General features: G+C 36.8%; 1 protein-coding gene and 1 long non-coding RNA gene across 2 annotated transcripts; one reads left to right on the forward strand and one right to left on the reverse strand.

The window, feature by feature from the left end:
- Positions 1–203: 203 nt before the first annotated feature.
- On the forward strand, positions 204–731 carry LOC138190360 (uncharacterized). The gene has a single exon (XM_069133142.1). It carries the CDS (start codon positions 204–206, stop codon positions 729–731), a length of 528 nt encoding a protein of 175 aa, XP_068989243.1.
- Positions 732–5039: 4308 nt separating this feature from the next.
- LOC124211133 (uncharacterized) lies at positions 5040–7612 on the reverse strand. Its single transcript, XR_006881397.2, has 3 exons — positions 7470–7612; positions 6117–6175; positions 5040–5778 (listed from the first exon to the last, which is right to left on the reverse strand). It is a non-coding gene; the product is annotated as an uncharacterized lncRNA (long non-coding RNA).
- Positions 7613–21333: the final 13721 nt, after the last annotated feature.

The raw sequence follows: 21333 nt of genomic DNA on the forward strand, positions 1-21333 counted from the left end.
GTATTCGACGAATCGTTCGCGCACTCTGAGATTCATGCTCATCAGCCGTTTGCATCATCCACCTTCCAGAACAACAATGAAATTCATATTGTTGTTCAACATTAAGACTTGTGTCTACTGCCCGGTAAAAGCTCTCTACACATTCATGGAAAAATCACAAAGGATGATGGTGTGGCTGCAGTACGGGTACGAAATTGATTAATATGGCCGTTTGTCATTTGTTTGAGGAAGTTCGCTATGAGTTGAACGGTGTAGAGATTGATCGGAATAAAAATGTTGGCATCACCAGCACTATGAAGGGTTACGTATCCTTGACTCCAGGCCAGCAATATAGTCTAGAGAATACCGGATGTTTGAGTGAGGATAACGAACTAACCGATGCCGCTGGAAATTTCGATGTTGTTTTACCGTTAAATTATGTGCTAGGCTTCGCCGAGGATTATTGCCGAGTTGTTGTTAATGCTGAACATAAGTTAATTCTCACACGTTCCAACACTGATTTGAATGCCGTGATTCAGGCCTCGGCGACGGAAAACTTCAAAATCACCCTAAATAAGATCGAGTGGTTGTTGCCCTACATCAAACTAGCAGATGAACCCAAAATCCAGCTACGCAACTACATCGCCAAGGATCCGGCCATATCCATGAGTTTTCTTTCCTGGAAAACGTACGTGCATCCGATGCTCCCATCAACAACGCGGCATATATGGTCAGTCAAGACACCGACGTAGCTTGAGAAGCCGAGATATGTCGTTCTAGGAATTCAAACTGCAAGGAGAAACGAGCCGCTGAGAAATGCCAGCGTATTCGATCATTGTTGGATCAGAGATGTCAAACTCATTCTCAACTCCCAGTGCTATCCCTACGGAAATATGAATCTTGATGCATACAATAATCAACACGCCTTTCTCTATGATATGTATGTTCGATTTCCAATGACCTACTACAACAAAGAAGCTGAGCCTTGGCTTTCGAAGCTTTCGAATTTATAAACCAAGCTCCCCTTATCGTCATCGATTGCTCCAAGCAGAACGAAACATTGAAAACTGGACCTGTGGACATTCGATTGGAATTTGAATCCAGCATTACGTTCTCACCACACACTTCTGCCTACTGCATGATCTTGCATGACCGCATTGTTGAATATAATCCGATTAGTGGTACTGTAAAAAAAAATTGGATTTTGGGGGGAGGGGGGGGGGGGGGCGCCAAGGGGGAGTGCCACTATCTTTGGATTAGAACTCTCGTATATACACTACTTGTGTGCGTGAGTGATACATCATATCTTAAATATCCTAAATTATTGTATGTCTCAGAGAGCTGTAAACAACAGCATGCAACATATAATAGTAGTAGTAGTAGTAGTAGTATATCTAGTTAATGTACAGTAAAAAAAAAAATAAAAGCTTCGTGAAAATGTTTGTACAATTTTCTCAAACGTTATGAAACGTAGAATACTTGGAAACTTCTTCGAAAGTTTTGTTTTTTTGTTAAGTTTATGCAATTGGTTCTTGATCACGTTTAGTAGTCGCACGCTCCATGCTGGTAAGAAGGAGACGCTGCACACGTTGTCCAGGTACGGTGTACAAATTAAGCGAGAGTCGACGCATCTTTCAATTCAATTTGACCATACTGGCCGCCCAGATACTGCAAGAGCAACCGCTCCTCCTCCATCGTCTGCAACAATTTCTGGTATTGGGTCTCGTCTTCGTTCAGCAGTCGCTCAATCCGTGCTGGAAAGAATACGCTGAATTCGTCGTTCAGATCTGTGATGACACGCTGTCCAAACCTCGTTTGGACTCGTCGCATGTTGGTGACTTTGTAGATTTTGAAAATTTCTAGCTCCGTCAATTTCTTCGTCGGTAGAAATTCGTTTATGCTTGCCACTTTGTTCAGTTTTGTGAAATCCATTTTTTTAATGTTCAACAGTTACGTGTTTTTTTGATAAATTTAGATTTGCGAACTTTTTTGTCACTTTGTTTAGTTCTGACTTCTGATTCACAATGGTTTTGTCGTGAATATTTTTTAAGAACAGATCGATTCGCTGTTTCAGTTCTGCTTCATTTGGAGTTCTCCCCATTAGAGCTGAAGATGCATGACTGTCTTTCTGACCTGAAATTCAGCCTTTTATAGCCGTATTTCTCCCACCAGGCACACAGAATCCTTTAAAAACTTCTAGAAGCTACGGAAATGATGTATCATCGATTGTACGTTAGAACCTTCCAGAATTCAACGTCGCATTGCAATCCGTTGTCCGCAGGCCGCTCACCGTCAAGTCGAAACTCGTCGGACGATTCCGAGTATTGTTTTCGTCGTACGATTCCGAGAATCTTTCAGGGTCAAAGAAACTCTTTCTCACGGTCCCGGACCGCTCGCCGTCAAGTCGAAACTCGTCGGACTATTCCGAGAATTGTTTGTCCAAAATTCGTTCAAGGCCAGAGCGGGTCTTTCAGAATTCAACGTCGCACCGAAATCCAGTGACCGCATGCCGCTCACCGTCGAGTCGAAACACGTCGGACGATTCCGAGTATTGTTTTCATCGGACGATTCCGAGAATTGTTTGTCTAAAATTCGTTCAAGGTCAGAGCGGGTCTTTCAGAATTCAACGTCGCACCGAAATCCTTTGACCGCAATAGACATAATCAATCGTAATTCGCTATTCGCGATTAATACTCAATTACTTAGAGGTAACAAACCAAAGAAAATAAGAATGACATACTAGGAAAGAAGAAAGAAAACGGGACTAAATTTAAACGGGCTCCTATGCCTCCTCGCGCTAGTCGCGGTCTGAAAAAAATTAAACGATAATTCAAAACTAAAGACAACGGGTGACTCGACGCGCTAGCCGCGACCGTCCTCTACCAACTACGGCGCTAATCGCCAACTTAATAATAAACGACTCGACAAAAATTAAACTGAAATCCCAATCGACGCACTAACCGCGATCGGTAACAAATCTAGAAAATTCCTTATGCCTACGGGCGCTAATGGCCACTTTACTATTAACCCACACAGCACAATATGTTTCAGAAATGTTTCAGAAATGTCTTATCAGAAACATGTTATATTCCATTGCAACATTTCAGAAATATGTCAGAGATATGTCCATGTCCGCATATATAACTAACGTTTTATAGCTGACATATGTCAGAAATATGTCAGGAACATTACGGTAATATGTCAGAAATATTTCCGCGATATATTTCAGAAATGTTTCAGAAATGTCTTATCAGAAACATGTTATATTCCATTGCAACATTTCAGAAATATGTCAGAAATATGTCCATGTCCGCATATATAACTAACGTTTTATAGCTGACATATGTCAAAAATATGTCAGAAACATTTCGGTAATATGTCAGAAATATTTCCGCGATATATTTCAGAAATTTTTCAGCGATATATCTGAAAATGGTGACTGATATATTGCTGAAACATTTCCGAAAGATATAGTGAAAATATTTCTGATATATTCCACAATACATTTCAAAAATCTTTCAGGTAATAAAGAAAGTCCTGAATCTGAGTAAAATGATTAATTATATAGGTATCTTACAAAGTTATTTATTTTCAAATACATTATAAAATCGTACAGACTCATGTCCATATTAAGTCGTGAATCGAAGGCTTCTTTTGAAATATACATGAAAGTAAGTATAGTCTTCTTCTCAATATAAACTTATCGTTATATTATTATAATTATATTATTTTGGGAACAATAATGCATATGAAAATATAGGTTTCAATAATTAAGCTGATATAGGGCAGTTTTTTGCTTTACACAATATTTACAAAGAAATGTTACGTAACACACGTAGTAAATGTTACTACACATTAGGGTGGGCCAAAAAAAATGAGTATTTTTTTTTTTACTTCATACTCTGAAAATCGGTTGCTAGATACCTCTAAAGAATTCTCACCAAATATGAGCTCTTAATTTTGATAACAAGGTCCTCCGCTTTGCAATTTTCCATTTTTTCCTGAGTATTAGAAACAAAAATTCATATCTCTTTGACAACTGCTCGTTAAAAAATATCTCCCCTCATATTCTTGTAGGAAATCGAACGCTCTACAAAAAAGGTCTCTTACAATTTTTTCGTAAACCTTACCGTTTAAAAGATATCAAAGCTTAAAGTTTGATTATTTTGAGAGAAATTTCTGTTTTGCTTATGAATTTTTTAACTCGCTTACAAAAAATTTTGATGAATTGCACAACTCATAGTTTTGTAGGAAATTAACTGCTCTACAAAAATGGTGTCTTATGATTTGTCGATTAAGTTAAGCGTTTAAAAGATATTCATCGTCAAACTTCAATGCATACTAATTTTAACAGTTTTTGATGAATAATTCGAAAAATTTCAATTTAATTTATAAGCTTCATGAAAATTTATTCCAATGTGAGTTCCTAAGAAAAGAGAAATGTTTTAAACTATTTTTCTTTTATTTTTTTAGTTCTATATATTATAATATATATATAGTTACATATATTATATAGAACTAAAAAAATAAAAGAAAAATAGTATAAAAATATATATTAAAAATTGAAAATTAAAAAATATATATTATATAGAACTAAAAAAATTAAAGAAAAATAGTTTAAAACATTTCTCTTTTCTTAGGAACTCACATTGGAATAAATTTTCATGAAACTTATAAATTAAATTGAAATTTTTCGAATTATTCATCAAAAACTGTTAAAATTAGTATGCATTGAAGTTTGACGATGAATATCTTTTAAACGCTTAACTTAATCGACAAATCATAAGACACCATTTTTGTAGAGCAGTTAATTTCCTACAAAACTATGAGTTGTGCAATTCATCAAAATTTTTTGTAAGCGAGTTAAAAAATTCATAAGCAAAACAGAAATTTCTCTCAAAATAATCAAACTTTAAGCTTTGATATCTTTTAAACGGTAAGGTTTACGAAAAAATTGTAAGAGACCTTTTTTGTAGAGCGTTCGATTTCCTACAAGAATATGAGGGGAGATATTTTTTAACGAACAGTTGTCAAAGAGATATGAATTTTTGTTTCTAATACTCAGGAAAAAATGCAAAATTGTAAAGCGGAGGACCTTGTTATCAAAATTAAGAGCTCATATTTGGTGAGAATTCTTTAGAGGTATCTAGCAACCGATTTTCAGAGTATAAAGTAAAAAAAAAAATACTCATTTTTTTTGGCCCACCCTACTACACATACTATACTAGTGCGTAGTACGAAATGTAAAGTCGTGAACCAAAGGCTTCTTTCGAAATATACGTGAAAGTAAGTATAGTCTTTTTCTCAATATAAACTTATTATTATATTATTATGTTTATATTATTTTGGAAACAATAATGCATATGAAAATATAGGCTATAATAATTAAGCTGATATAGGGCAGTCTTTTGCTCTGCACAATATTTACGAAGAAATGTTACGTAATACACGTAGTACATGTTACTACGTATAGTTACTACTATACTAGTAAATATGGTGTATAGCAAAAGACTGCCCTGTATCAGCTTAATTATTATAACCTATATTTTCATATGCATTATTGATTTAAAAATAATTTAATTATTATAATATTATAATAATAAGTTTAAATCGAGAAAAAACTATACTTATTTTCATGTATATTTTAAAAAAAGCGTTTGGTTCACGACTTTACATTTCGTACTATACGTGCTTAACGTGCTTCATTCTAATAATACTTAATTTAGTTTGTTGTTCAACGAGTCGACGTTTATGTCTATCTGAATAGCAGTCGTTACTTTTTCTTTTACGTGTCATTTTCTGAAATCAAATATCATAAATAATACAAGTATAATAAAGTATAATATTCAATGTTGCAAACATAAAACTTTGAATAACAAAAGGTCAGTCAATAATTTCTCATTTGATGTGCAGGAAAATAAAAGTTTATTCTGAAAACAGTCCGAGAACTAATGTTTGTCAGGGTCTACTATACAGTTGACTGCAAAGTTAAGTTGTTTAACATAAAATATACACTGAAAATATGGACGTCATGCCACTATTGATATTAGATTAGTGTGATTGCCAATCGAATGGTAGCTGGTTACCCAATCATTTGATCAAACATAAACTAAATGATTGGTTAATAATAGTCTTACCTAAAACGTATGTTGTATATTTCGAATACACAGTTGACTGTCAGCTGCTCAACCTTTTCCTGCAATTATTACAGATGTTTCAAGATTTAGTTGTAAATACGTGAGTGTGATTCAAAGCAAATAACATGTAATTACTGATCGGCGGTCTCCACCTAGTCTGATATCTTTCTAACTAAAGCTAGATTACACGAGGCTCAAGGTGGTATACGCCAGATTGAAATAACGTATAAGCAGAATGTTTTGTGAGAGTATATTCTGCTATTTTATAATCAACAATGATAGGAATGTGCATAAAACTGAAGCTGACATAGGACGTATATACAGAGCTCTGTACATGCCTTATACAGCTTTTTATGAAATAGCCTTGTTCTATTTGGGCCAGTGAGATACACTAAGTGTTTCATTAGGGCCCGTCTATATGTATAGCGTGAAAAATAATTATAATGCATAATAATATCCTATAATAATTATAGTTAAAATGTTAAAAACGTACAGTTTTGAATATACAGGCCTCAATCAGTAATTAACTAGTGAAAAGTAAACCGAAGTTTGATAACGGTCGGCGTATCTTCAAGTTTCAATTGATCAACAATTTAGTATAAATTAAAATTAGCCTTTATTAATAAATCGCGACACTATACGAATATCGGAATATGCATAATTTAATACTGCATAAGGCAATTATGCCGTATCGTGTGATTTTCCATCAAGGGGGAAAATCATTATGCAATTTGAAGGATAATTATCAGGACGAATTTTTCTTTGGTGAATCATTCTGATTTGGATAAACGAAGATCTGTTAACCAAAAAATATGAGAAAAAAACCAGAAATTTCCACACACAATTTCCACTATTTCTGACTTTTTCTAAATATTTGGTCAAACACTCTTAGTTCATCCAGATCACAATGATTCTCCAAAGGAAAAGTTATTCTGACAAAAAGTTATCCTTCAAATACGTAGCATGATTTTTTCAATTCTGTGGAAAAGCAAACGAGTACTCACTCGTGAGAGGTCAACTGCGGTTAGGAAATAACCTTGTTGAGTAAACTATAAAAAGATTTAATATTATAGATGTTTCATAGTTGGGAAGTCAACGATCGTAATTATTTTATTTAATTCACAGCTTGACAAAAAATTATAAGCAGTATAGTACTTTCTGTTCACACATAAGCCGGTATTTCAATTGCATACCATTCAACACGTGGTGGCCAAGGATAGCCGATTTAGCAAGCAAACTGCAGAACCGCGTACATAGCAAATATGCACGTAAATATGTAATTATGCCAAGTAGCTGAGGATATTTTTTGGTCTAATCCTCTACACATTTATTGGAAATTAAACATTTACTTACCAAATATCCACTTTTCTTGCCACGTGGGTTTCTGTAATTTTCTCAAGAGATCCGTGGTATCTAACGACCTGTGAAACGCGGTGCGAAAGAACAAGAAAGCTCGAGAATGAAGGATGGAAGAGTGCACGACGCTGCGCGACGGTGATGCGCGAAAAATTGGCGCGCGACGCTCGACACTTGCGCTCGAGTATGCGACGTGATGCCATATTTTTAGGGTTTTTCAGCGCTTACTCGCGGATAAAACGCGAATAAATAAGGCGCGTTAATTTGAATTAATATAAGTACGACGGTAATTTTAATAAACATATACGTAGAATAAGAATGTGAATAAATATTATAATATTACAATTAGTGTAAACCGGTCACCCAGGAATCAAAAAGGAATGTTAATTGTTGATGAATTGTTTAGTTAAAATATAAACACTGCTTGTTTATTCTTATATAGTTCAGACGTAAATAACGAATATTTATATGTATCCGTTTAAGGCGTTCGAAACCACCACGTCCAATACTTGAATATTCTAAACATTGGAATTTGGAAGTATCTGGTCAATGTTATACTGGTTTTAAAGTAAACACGCATTCGGTGTGGACCACACTTTCGGACCCGTTCTCACGAGTCCCTTTGGCATCTCCCATATCTCCTATATCTCCCAAAATAATTATTTTTTCGACCTGGGACCAACGGCATTCTATTCTTAAATGTATTCTAGATTTTTCTAGATGGTTTTCAAAAAATCGATTTTTTGAAGCCGTCACAGTGGTGTTGTCCCTTAAGAGATATTGTTCGAGAAAATTGGTAGATTCAACAAGACAAATGAGAATTATGACGCCCAATTCGTATTCCGTCAAAAAATCTTCACTTCGGTCTTCTTGACTGGACGTAGCTCAGTATGCATAATCATTAAAGATCCATAACTTTATGAAAGGTATAAATATTGAAAAACTTTATGCACGTGTCCATTATGGAAAATTTGAAAAATGACAAATTTTATGAAAAATACTTATGTATACACACATAAACGGAAATATTACTGAAACGTTTCGAAAGTTCGGGTGATGTTATATTGCGCTTGAAATATTTCTGAAATATATTTATAATATCAAAAATGTTATATTGCATTTAAAATATTTCTGAAACGTTTCGAAGGTACCAGTGATGTTATATTGCATTTGAAATATTTCTGAAACGTTTCGAAAGTACCGGTGATGTTATATTGCGCTTGGAATATTTCTGAAATGTATTTATAATATCGAGAATGTTATATTGCATGTGAAATATTTCTGAAATATATTTGTAATATCGAAAATGTTATATTGCATTTGAAATATTTCTGAAACGTTTTAAAGGTACCAGTGATGTTATATTGCATTTGAAATATTTCTGAAATATATTTATGATATCGAAAATGTTATATTACATTTGAAATATTTCTGAAATATATTTATAATATCGAAAATGTTATATTGCATTTGAAATATTTCTGAAACGTTTCGAAGGTACCAGTGATGTTATATTGCATTTGAAATATTTCTGAAAGGTTTCCGAAATATTGGGAATGTTATATTGCAATTGACATATTTCAGAAACATTTCAGAAATATTCCTGAAATTATGTAATGAATCTGAAATGTTGTAACATTTCGGAAATATTTCTGACATATTTCGTGCCGTGTGGGAACAAATAATGCAAAACTCCAAACGAAAAAGGGGACTCGTCGCGCTGCCCGCGACCGTCCTCTCCCACAAAAAAAAACAATCTTGTTATCACGCATCCGAGCTCAACTTCCTCGGTGACATCGGAACACGGTTCGCGAGTTCGAACGCTACCCTTTTGACGACTCGCGACCTACTCGAGAAGTTATACTTTATCGTAATGACTCGTCGTGACCCAGTGTAACGGAATTTGGTTACACTCAAATTACCGTAGGTTTGCCGCGACTTAATCCCGGGACTCTACCCAACCTTCCCGGTCGCTTAACCGTGGCTCGACGTTAGCACGCGCAATTCAGGCTACGGTCACCAAACGAAATAATCGGCGAACAAATTTCGAGGATTTTTCGACACGCAGATTACAAACGGCTATCCTTTCTCGGACAAGCCCTCGCTCAATTACTCCCGAAATTCGATCGCGAGGATATCAGCAACGCTTACCGCTCCACATCCAGAAGAGGAAGTCACCAACCCCCTCGTGATTCGCAACGGCCATCGTCTTTGCAATATTCCGGAACTTTTCTTTTTCGCAACTCTCAAAAACCCGCAACTAACAAACTCCACGATACCTCTCGGATCCGTCGCCAGAACTAGAGTGATCTCTCATGGTCGATCGGCCGCAACGCCGGTCTCGTCCTTCGTGACGTCATTATCCTAAGAATACGCAACAATCGATCTGTCATCGATTTTGGAAATTGCGCAACCTGACGCGCACCTGTCGTCGCTACGCGGCGCAGAACTTAACGCTAGATCGTGATGTCGTCTTCCGCGCAGCTCAACGGTGTTGGTGGTTGGGCGGGGTGGTGCTCCCTCGTCGCTAGCTGGTCCCTCGCGGTCGCATCGGTCGGGTGTAGGCGGGGTGAGCGGGGAGGCTGCGGCGCGCCGGCCGCCAGCGGGAATCGCTTCCGCCTTAGATTCCCGCGCTGCAGGGATCTGCGTTGTCTTCCCCTCCGCAGCCTCGATATCCTTCCCGCGAGATCTCCGCGATTTCGCCTTGCCTCGAAATATCTTCGGCGTCGGTGTTGGTTGCTGGCTTGTGGCCGGTGTACTCAAAAAAAAATAAAAACAAAAGCCTGCTATACCTTATTCGTAATTCGCTATTGCGTCCCTGTCGAAGCCCGGATGCGTGACTCCAGTTCTGGCGCTCTCTATGATTATCTGGCGACTCGATTTCCGAGACCCCTTATTCCTGGATTCCACCCAAGGTTCAGGGAGTACCTTGTAACGGGCAGGCCTAACCGAAATGCCACGTTACAGTAGACATAGCTCAACATACCACATAACTGAGTTTCTGTATCTCATTTTCTTAAATTACAACTCATACGAGATATTGGAAATCAATTTTCGAAATAATCGTCGTTTATTTTACAAGACGTCTGACGCTGAAGGTTAATTGATGCGTTGAGTACACGCTAGATTTCGAAAGGGCCATCAGCATGACAATACAAGAACCAACGCATGTAGCATTGTTTAGTATAATTATTAGACTGATCCTCGAAAAAGTCATTGTAGTATTTGAACCGGCTCAGCACCTCCTGGATTGGTTAAAAAGAAATTTAAAAAAAATGGGCCAAAATTTCAGCATTCTAGTTCAATTAAAACGGGTGCCTGTGAGCATAAATTCATTTTGCGTTCCGAATTTGGGCCAGAACCGCTAATAATCACTGATGATGAAAAATCTATGTCAAAAATGAACTATTCACATCAGCTATTTGAACAGTATTTCCATTGTAGTGGGGAAATGAGGAAAAAATCATAGCTTTGTATCCTGACACTCTTGAAACAATTCAAACCATGGCAGACAAATTCTTAGAATATTGAAGATAAAAAAAGATGAATCATTTATAATTTAATCACAAATCAATCAGTCATTATTCACAATTTGCACGTTACTTGAAGTTGGCGATTGACCATCATCATCGAATGTTTTGTGTATCTCCAATATTCGAAGAATTTTCTAATTTTTTTTTAGCCAATCTGGAGATCTTTTCCAGATAATCTTTCTAAGGACCACTCTAATGATATATGATATTTGTTTTGAACTATTTATGAAAACATTTTTTGTAAATTTTTGTAACTAATAGTAAGTGGAATAGAAAAATTCACAAGTAATTATCCTGTATAGAAGATGTAAATTTAAAAAATTAGTGATTTCGAAAAATTGACGACGGAGCCAGGAATCGAACCTGGCGTCTAGAGATGCTTGACCGGAGCCTTACTCCAATTTTTCAAATTTATATCTCCCAACAATGAACTTCTCGTAATTAATGATATGCACTGTAACCAAATTTTTGTTTGTTGTTGAGGGTAAAACGATAGAAACGAGATAATTGGTTACCCTACGGCGCAGTCCCTAACCTGAGTAATTAGATAGAGAGAGAGGCAATAAGAGAGAGAGATACGATTGTTGGGCGCCAGACGCACATGCGTCAAAAATAGATATTTAGAGAAAAAGATAAAGGTGAAGGTAAAGGTAATAGATAAAGATAAGGTCAGGTTCTACGACGGTTTTGCACAGTTTGCTCAGATAGACAAGATAATGGTAGAGGGGCAGGGTCGAATCCAATAGATAAAATAAGAAACAGTTGAAGCAGGAATAGTATCAAATATATTAAGCGGTAAGTTTAATGACAAGCAGGCAGCTGAAGAGATTGAGATACAATTACTATGAATGCGATAATTAACAATATTTACAGCCAGAGAAGAGTTGAGCGAGAGATTTAACAAATAACGGAACGTTTTCCGAATAAGCGGGAAATGTGCGTAAGCTCGCGATACTATGATTCGAGGTAATAACTACTACTGTTTTATAATGAATATGCAAAACAGAAAAGGTATACGGTACTTAAATTAAGCATTAAGTAAATAAGCCATGAAATATGAGAAGCGATTATAAACACATGCGAAATACAACAATTGTAATAGTTATCACATTACCAGAATGATCAGAAATAGGCAGACAGGGAATTATGAATTACAAGGTAAATTCAAGCAACAGGTCAAGTAGAAAATTATCATAAAATATAGGTACTAACAGATAATACGTAGTCTCTAGTTTGCGGTAAGTGCGAGAGAAAGAGAGATAATATTCCGTACGATAAAAGATAATTTAAGATAAGGCAAATAATATTCAAGGGAATTAATATGCAACATACGACAAACCAAAGAGACTACGGACAGCTACGATCAGCGATATTAGCGAAGAAAATAATGAAAAAGATGTTATGCGATACGGCACAATACTCCAATGTCAAGTGAACCACGAGCGGGACCGCGCAGCGATGTAAGATCGCTCCCGCGGTACACTCACTAAGATACGATAATCAACGGTAATAGGTAAAGAGACAGATATGAACTAATCGGAGAAAATGTAACGAAATAGCAATGCTCAGTAGCGAAGATAAAAATTGATCTTTCAACGGAACGCGCTGCTAGACAGCGATATTAGACATTCAAATATTCCAGAAGAGAAAGACAATAAAATAAAGCAATAGTCACTACAATGCGTAAGTAATAGTCAACCAGTCGCGAAGTTACTTGCAATAAGAAAGAGAAAGGGACAAGATAAGAGATAATAGAGAATAAGGTACGAGCCCAGGTGGCTCAAGCAGACCAACTGCAAGATAAAGAGAGAAAGAGTACGAGCCCAATTGGCTCAAGCAGACCAACTGCAAGATAAAGAGAGAAAGAGATAAAGGCAAAGGTACGATGTATTGCAAGTAATCTCGTGGCTTCACAAAATAGAAAAGGAACCTCACTCACGTAAAAGAAGATATAGCAGGTACTAGCGAATGCGGTATAATAGCGAGAACTAAATACGGTGATGGCAGTAATGGCACTAAATATGACGATAGCACGTCGTTGCGATTCAGGAACTGAACGTAGAGTGACGAGATGAGCGATGATCCTGATTTTCGTCGAGCTGCTGTCACGTGATTCTTCCTCAAATTTGCGGTATTCTAATTGGACCAGCAGGTCGCGTAGGTCTGGTCTACGGGTAGGCGGCGATAATCCCTCGCCGCTTGTTTTTCTTCTCCCTCGACGACAGGTATCGAGGTATCGGGACGTCGGAAGGTGGTTAGAGATGTTTTCCTTCAGCTGTGCGGTATCGTTGGTGAGAAGGGAGGTCGTACTGCTCATGTGTTGCGATATTGAGGTGTGCGGCAATGTTACGTCACCGGTCTCCTGGACTTGCGACCGACTGTAACTCACTCCTTGCTTTACTGGTACTCCCCGTTGTAGCTATTTCGTCGGCGCTGCATCCCGGCCCTCGCTCATTGAAGCCCTCATGCCGGAACGATCTGGTGGTGATGGCCCTCAACCCGGATCCCCACACTAGATCCACCAGATCCACGTGGTCAGCATATCCTTAGCCTATTCCACGCCGCAGTCCTTCGATAGGACGATTCGTGAAGAGAAAACCGTCCTCTATTTGATAGACAACGACTTAGTAGATGTTAGGGTCGGTTCAGCTCCAGGCTGATAAGTATCGTCGACGGGAGGCTTTGTTGTGTTTTTGACGCACAGCCCTGTACGCCGCCTGACGATGCATCCGAGCGGTAGAAGCATTCATTCGTGGTTCGGCTCCTGGCCGATAAGTCTTAAATAGTCGGAGGTACTGTTTGTGCATCACGCACGACCCTGTTCGACAACTAGATAGGCATCCATCGGGAGTGGTATCAGCGGTATTCGTTCGTCTGTAGTCGGTGGTGGTCGATGTTGAGCTGGTACGTGACCCCTGTCAGGCAGTGTCCTGTTATCTTGACGCGAAGGTCTCGTAGATGGTTCTCGTATAGCGTTACAGAATTAGAAAATAGCATACAATTAGCTATTATTAAAGAGAATCTAACTTAATGATAATTAGTCGTTCATTTTTGGAGTATTGGCCTCAGACGTGCTTTCGTTATTTTTCGCGATACTTGTACCTAGGGGAGTGTAATAGTTAAACAAAGTGATGGGGTACGAAATACCACGTCACAATATATATATAATGTATATATATATATATATATATATGCAGGGGGTATACTTCGGGGACAAAATTTCAAGCGAATGCATTTATTGAGGACTTTTGTATATTTTGGGGACTGGTCTCAAAGTATTATATATGTAAAGCATGATTTGGGAACTTTTGCGATATATGTGTTAAGCATGTTTTCAGACTTCACTTAGTTCCTGCTCTGCCGCCAATAGATGGCGCCACGATTGAGTTATCAGACTAATGGACCACCTAAACAAAATTCCCAAGTATATCATCTCTAAAGTGGCAGTGTCACGTCAAAAACGATAAGTTATCACGTTCTTCAGAATTTGCAAGGAAATGATGAAATGACAATTTGTAAAATATAAATATGATGTTTCGAGTAATCATACATCTTCAAAGCATGCACACCGTACATGACATGAAAATAATATATCGGTCTGCCCGTGAATCCGACCACTTTTCTGAGCTTGCCACTTCCGGTTTTTTCCATTGCTGGTAGCTATTGTATCAAGTGGAGAAACTTTTTTTTCAATATTTCACAAAGCAACTGATTTCTAAATGCATCGAGTTGGAAATTAGTCGTTTTTGTTCACATTCAATTTCGGAATGTTGAACCACCGATCAACTAGTGTTGAATATCAAGCTATACCAAGAAATCAACCGTATTTCCTCTGATCACAAGAGATCATCATTCCCGATGTATAGTTGTTACACGGGTTTCAAAGTATGCGTTGGACTGTCGTGAGTCACCTAGTTCGTGCATACATTGGGAACTTTGCTATGTGCAAAATAGTACACGGTAGAATTACCTCGTTGCGCTGATCTTTAGACATAGGTTGAGAGCCAGTGACTGCAGGACGAAAATTACAGTATGAAGCTTTGGATTTTTTATTACGTGTGTACTAGAGTAGTTCAAAGAAGCACCTTTTTTATATTTCGCTTTTCTCCAAGATTCTCGTACTTTTTTAAGAGAAAATAATTTACCCGAAAAGACTGGGACAAAAAAAAAATTTTCATATTAGCTCAACGATGTTGAAATTTTGAAAAAAGGCTATTTTCGGCAATTTCAAAATCGACATGTCAAAAAGTTTTTCGGTGGGTATCTTTTGAATAACGACACAAACCTTCGATTGAAACCTGACAGCTGTGTCGTTTTTTCTACGACTAACAAGGGGAATCCACCAACTTCCCCTCACCGATTCATATCATATTTGTCAGGCGCGGAGGTCATGGCTAGCACTGTAACAGGTGCAAGTAGTAGGACGCGCTTCTCACTTATTTCGAAAAATCAGATTTCTAAATATTTCAGTACCTTCATATACCTCCTAGGTTTCCGATATTCCGAAGAATGCGTAGCGCAGCGGGTAAGCGCTCTGCTTCACAACCGCGAAATTGCTGGATCAAATCGCGCTACATGCTACACTTTTTTTTTGTTTTTTTTTTCATCCTTTACATTGTCATGAAATTAGATGTATTACAATTGTGCCAATTATCTATATTCAATTATTGAATTTTTGTTGACAGAAAAATTAGTTTATTTTTATCACGTCTCATGTGGAAAATTGAACTTCCTACGAAAATATACAATACTTTATTCTTGTACAATGTCAATAATTTTTAATATTTTATTCACAGTTGATTATCATCATTCTAAACATAACAGAGAATAACGCGGAATTGGGAATATTATGTTTTTTTTTTTTCTCAGGAAATTGGGAATGAAGAAAGTATACACGAAAATTTGTGCGAAATCAATATTTCTATTTATTTTATACTATTATTGAAAAAACATCATAATATTTCCAATTCTGCGTTATTCTCTGTTATGTGTAGAATAATGATAATCAACTGTGAACAAAATATCAAATCATTGACATTGTACAAGAAGAAAGTATTGTATATTTTCGTGGGAAGTTCGATTTTCCACATGAAACGTGACAAAAATAAACTAAATTTTTGTCGATAAAAATTAAATAATTATGAATTGATGATTATAATTGGCACAATCGTGATCCGTCTGATTGTAGAATGACGCTAAGCATAGAGAAATAAACAAAAAGACAAAAAAAAATTACATGTGGTAGTTCTGGAGTTTTTATCAAATCTTAGGAATCGCTTGAAATTTTAGTATAGTGTCGACACAACCTTCGTGAACCGATTCCTAAAGTTTTTATTCGATCCACTACTTAGCTTGTGAGATAAATGCAATTAAAAATCGGTCTCTTTGTACGCGATGCCTATACCTAACACGTGAACGGTTAGGACTTTGCTCACGTTTTTCATTACAGACGCTAAACGGATCTTAGGATTTTCAAATAAAACCACTCGTGTATGCAGTACTATTCTGTGATTATCATTTAAAAAAATGGCAATTTTCGACTACTTAGTTTCGGAGATATCGACTTGCGAAGAATATTAATTCTATTCGACACGGAACGAAAACACAATCAGCTGTGGCGAAATGGCAACAGTGTACGCTGCGGCGAACTGATGGACGCGCGGTAAACACTGACACTTACACTCGTACTTGCGACACAGGAGATTTGCGCTGTTGCCACGATTACTGCTCGTCGTGATCTAAATCATCTACTCCGTAACAGTGCGGTGTGTAAGAAATTTTTTGTTTTTCGTTTTGAAATAATTTCAAATTTTTTGGGGTATCAAAATATCTATTTGGAAATTCTTAAAATCTAATTTTTTTTCATTCTCAGCTGTACTTTCAAATTTTTTCAATCAATCTTCAATTAACATAGATTTTTTAAGACCAAACGTGATATGAAAATATTTGAATGTTGAAAAAATTACTTCCTACAAATTTCAGAATAGATTCTTCGATATTACAAGAAATAAAAATATTCAGAGTGAAAACAATTGTTTTTACGGATTTCAACATATATTATTTGGTTGTAAAAGAAATCGCACGTTTCTGAGGTTAGAATGGAAGGTTTGTATCGTCATCCACAACATACCCACTCAAAGATTTTTTCATGTATCAATTTTGAAATTCCCGAAAATAGCCTTTTTCAAAATTTCAACGACGTTGAGGTAGCAGCAAAAAAATTTTTTTCCGCCCAGTATGTTTGCCCGAGCTGTTTTTCAGTAATAAGGTACAGAAAGTTCAGAGAACAACGACATTCTAGAAAGCAAGAATCCTATTTTCTCGACGGTGGTGCTGAAGATACGTCAAGGTCAACTCCACTTTTTCAAATAAAACCATGTATTTTGTTTTCTATGACATTTTAACTGATTGAGACGAATTCAGTGACCTGGAATAATAACTTTCAAAAGATTCACTAGTTTAGGCCCTTGCTCGGACTTGTGGCTCACTTCAAGTAATGAAATTTTGTCAAAATTTGTGGTATTTTTAAATAATATGTGATAAAATTGAAACAATTGAGTGATTTTATTGATGTAATATTAAAGGGACAGATTCACGGAAGATTCCTTAAAAATATTCCGCAAAATTATTTAACTTCTGGATTTTTTTCTATCAAGAAATCATCAAAAAAGTTTGACCCCCAATTTTTGCAGGTAGACCCAAAGTATAAGTTGAGTGAATCCCTTAGAAGTGATTATTATTATTATTTGATTGCATTTTTTAACTCTTTTTACACTTGACGTGACTAGAATGACTTCGTATTGTAAGTCACTGACAATGAATTCGTCGCAGTGAAAAATAATGTTGAAAAAAATACATGGTTCTGTTTGAAAAAGTGAAGTCCGTTGACGTAGTTTCAGCGCCTCCACCCGAGGAAAACAATCGTGTGCGGTGGGAGGACCCCTGTCAGGAACGCAGTTCCCTATGCTTCTTCTTTAACTCCGAATGTGATTGGATATGGAGATTTAGACTATTTATATTAGTATATTTTCGTCACGTCAAGAAAAAGCAGAATACTCCCTTCATCCGACTTTCTCTCTCTCTCTCTCTCTCTCTCTCTCTCTATACTTATATATTTATAAAATTATAAATTATAAAATTTCGAAATTGTACTCTTCAGCTAGCAAATTTTTCTCGCTATAAATATGATATGTTGTATTTCATATCAGCAAAAATGAACGGCCCGCCGTTCAAAATGGCTAAATTAATGTAATTCACATTAATAGCCACATACAGACGTCACATGTGTGCACATGTCAACAAGCTTCACACACAAAGTCAAAATATGTGCTATCGCGACGAACTTTAAAGAAAGGTATACTTATATACTGTAACGTGTACGATTTTCGCCAAGAGCTCATCCATCTCGTAGACAGAATCGAAGCGTTATTGTGAGTATCTTTACCACTTGTACAAGTTGAAAAGATGAAATTTAATTAAGTTGTGGCTTCCCTTTATTGTAGAAGAAAAGTATGGATCGATCTCGTCGACCTGAAACACCCTATTCTGATTTCTGATCTATAGATCAACTTAGATTTTTGACGTCAAAGCGATTCCAGTTTACTTAATCGGAGATATGGTGGTATTGACCGGATCCTGACAACCCACTGTGAATCTCAAAAAGGTCCAAAGCGGCCGTCGTTATCCCTAGTCTCAACAACCGTCCTCGCCGATCGAAGCAGCAGGTGTTTTACGCCAGCTCTTCTCTGAAGTTGTGCTATGCTAAAATCAACAGCTACCGACAAACCAGGATTTTTTACGTCGTGGTTGTTCATCAGATTTGGGATCCCCAAAAGTGTTCGCGGCCTCACATTTGTTACGTCAGAGCCGATCTCTCTTTGGGTTCACTCAGTGGTGTTTTATCCTGATCGAAGCAAGAAAACCTGACCTTGGCGGTTAAAAAAAAAAACAGAACCCTGTGTGATTTTGAACATCAGGTTTAATCAATGAAAACAATAGCTCAAGCGAAAGCACAGAAATAATTCGAGGAATCAATACAATGGAAAACAAAAATCATGCAAAGAACTTAAAATAAAAAATAGAAAATAAGTAAAATAATGCATGTATTCTTAGGTACGGCTCCTGAATTATTTGTCGTAAGCGCTATGCTTATACAACTTCTAACATTTGAATCTGCTTTCGCAAGATCTGGTCGCTATGTCAAAATTTTACTGTAAGTTTAAATTATAATATCCCTGAAGTGGCGTTATGCCATCCTACAAGTTAGTTGAAATGAAATGATTCCAAATTAGAGAACAGCCTCAAGACGAGACTGCCTCTTTACAATAACGTGTATGACTGCAGCGAGTGCTATGCTACATCTGAGTGCCGAGGGCACGTGAGACACCTGTATTTATACAATTCGTACTGTTCGAGGGCGGCGATATCTCAGTCGTCGGTCAGGTTGAAGCCTGAGTTTCACGTCGAAATCGACCGTCCTCGTCTCGTCGTGTCTCGCGCTCGGATTTCCGCTCGCTAATCTTTGTTGATATTTTGTTCTGCTGCGCTGCCCGTCATGTATACCGCTCAGCTGACCGTGTGTGCGTGTGAGTGCAGCTGGTCGTTATAATTTTGTCATTGAATATTAGGTTATTTCGTTTATAAGCATGGACGATTGGAGCATTCCAAGTGAAATCTAGGAGTCATTGGCCTCATGTCATCGGATTTTTGCATAACTTTTTTTTCGCATTGATTCGACTTCAAAAGAAGCCTCATTTTTTGAGGATTTTCTCGCTATTCCTTCAAGTGGCGTGACGATCGTTTTTGTGTAAAGAAGGGATAACTAAAAAAACGCTATTTTTTAAATTCTGAAATTTTTTCCGTAGATTCTGAGTCAAAAATAAGTAATATCTATTATAATACGAAAGTGGGCTGCAACTGATTTATATTTTTTTTTCTACATTTTTTTCAAGTTGCGAAAATAGAAAAAAAAATTAAATAAATCAAATTCTAATGGTTTTTATAGGAGTGGAAAATAAAAAATTAAAAATGTCTTAGAAAATGTTGATATTTTGCATATTTTCCAAAACAAATGAGAAAAATCTTTTTATACCTTACCAAACGTTAAAGGTTTTTCTCATTTATTTTGGAAAATTCGCAAAATATAAAAATTTTTGTTATTTATATATATGTTCTATTCTTCTTCTTTCTTTTCCATTCCTGTAAGGACCATTAGGATTTGACTTTTATATTTTTTTTTTATTTTCGAAACTTGAAGAAAATGTAAAAAAAAAATGTAAGGCAGCCGCAGCCCACTTTTATATTATGACAGAGATTACTTATTTTTTACATAGAATCTGTGGCGAAAATTTCAGAATTTTAAAAATGGTTCTTTCAGTTATCCCTTTTTTTTACACAAAAACGATCTTCGCGGCACCTGAAGGAGTAGCAAAAAATTCTTTTAAAAAATTAGGCTTTCTTAGGAGTGGAATCAATGCAAGATAAATAGTTATGGAAGGATCTGATGACATGAGGCAAATGACTCCTCGATCTCACTTGAAATGCCCCATATATATATGTCAAATAAAGGTCAACGCGCTCTAGACGGAAGCGAAGCGCGGCAAAGCAAAGAAAACAGTGGCTATCACTTAAAGCATCAACAAAGTATTGTTGTAATTATGTTTCCTGAAAAAACAATTGATGACAGCCACTACTTTGTTCGCTTCGCCGTGCTTTGCTTCCGTCTAGTGCGCGTTGACCTTAATTTTATTTCTCTCAACCCCAATGATGCGAGAATAGCTGCGATGACAGGACGGGTTTACAACAGAACCACGTTGCAGCGACCAAATTTTGCTAAATGCTGCAAACGAATATATTAGGGACAACTACGAATTAATTGCCTGCAATCACTTGGGCTTGCAAAAAATGGGATTATTTCACATATATATCTGCTCGCTTATAAACCAGCTAAAATTATGTTCAATGACAAAATCCTACCGTCACTGAAATACCCTAAGTAAATTTGTTTTCATTTATATAAATGAACGTTTGACCAACAAACGTCGGATACGCACTATCAAACACCTACAATCGACCTACAAACGATTACGCATTGAAAAAAAATGAAAATTTGAGATACATAAAAATGCACTAAAATCAGTCATGGAGAAATTCCCTACTAATTCACTGCCGACTGTGACGTCATGCAGTCGATAGCCAACCGCGTGCCGTTTTACACTATCTCCGAACGCGGTTGCCAGTACTGCAAGTATATTTAGGAACACATCCTACATTACTGTGGGTCAGTGGTGAAAAATTCAAATCTGCACACGTGACTATGCAGCGTGGTG

This window comes from Neodiprion pinetum, chromosome 2 (assembly GCF_021155775.2).
Source record: "Neodiprion pinetum isolate iyNeoPine1 chromosome 2, iyNeoPine1.2, whole genome shotgun sequence".
Classification (NCBI taxonomy): Eukaryota; Metazoa; Arthropoda; class Insecta; order Hymenoptera; family Diprionidae; genus Neodiprion; species Neodiprion pinetum.

What these genes read in the sequence shown, in the direction of transcription:
- LOC138190360 (XM_069133142.1), top strand. Translation starts at nt 204, where the DNA reads ATGGCCGTTTGTCATTTGTTTGAGGAAGTTCGCTATGAGTTGAACGGT.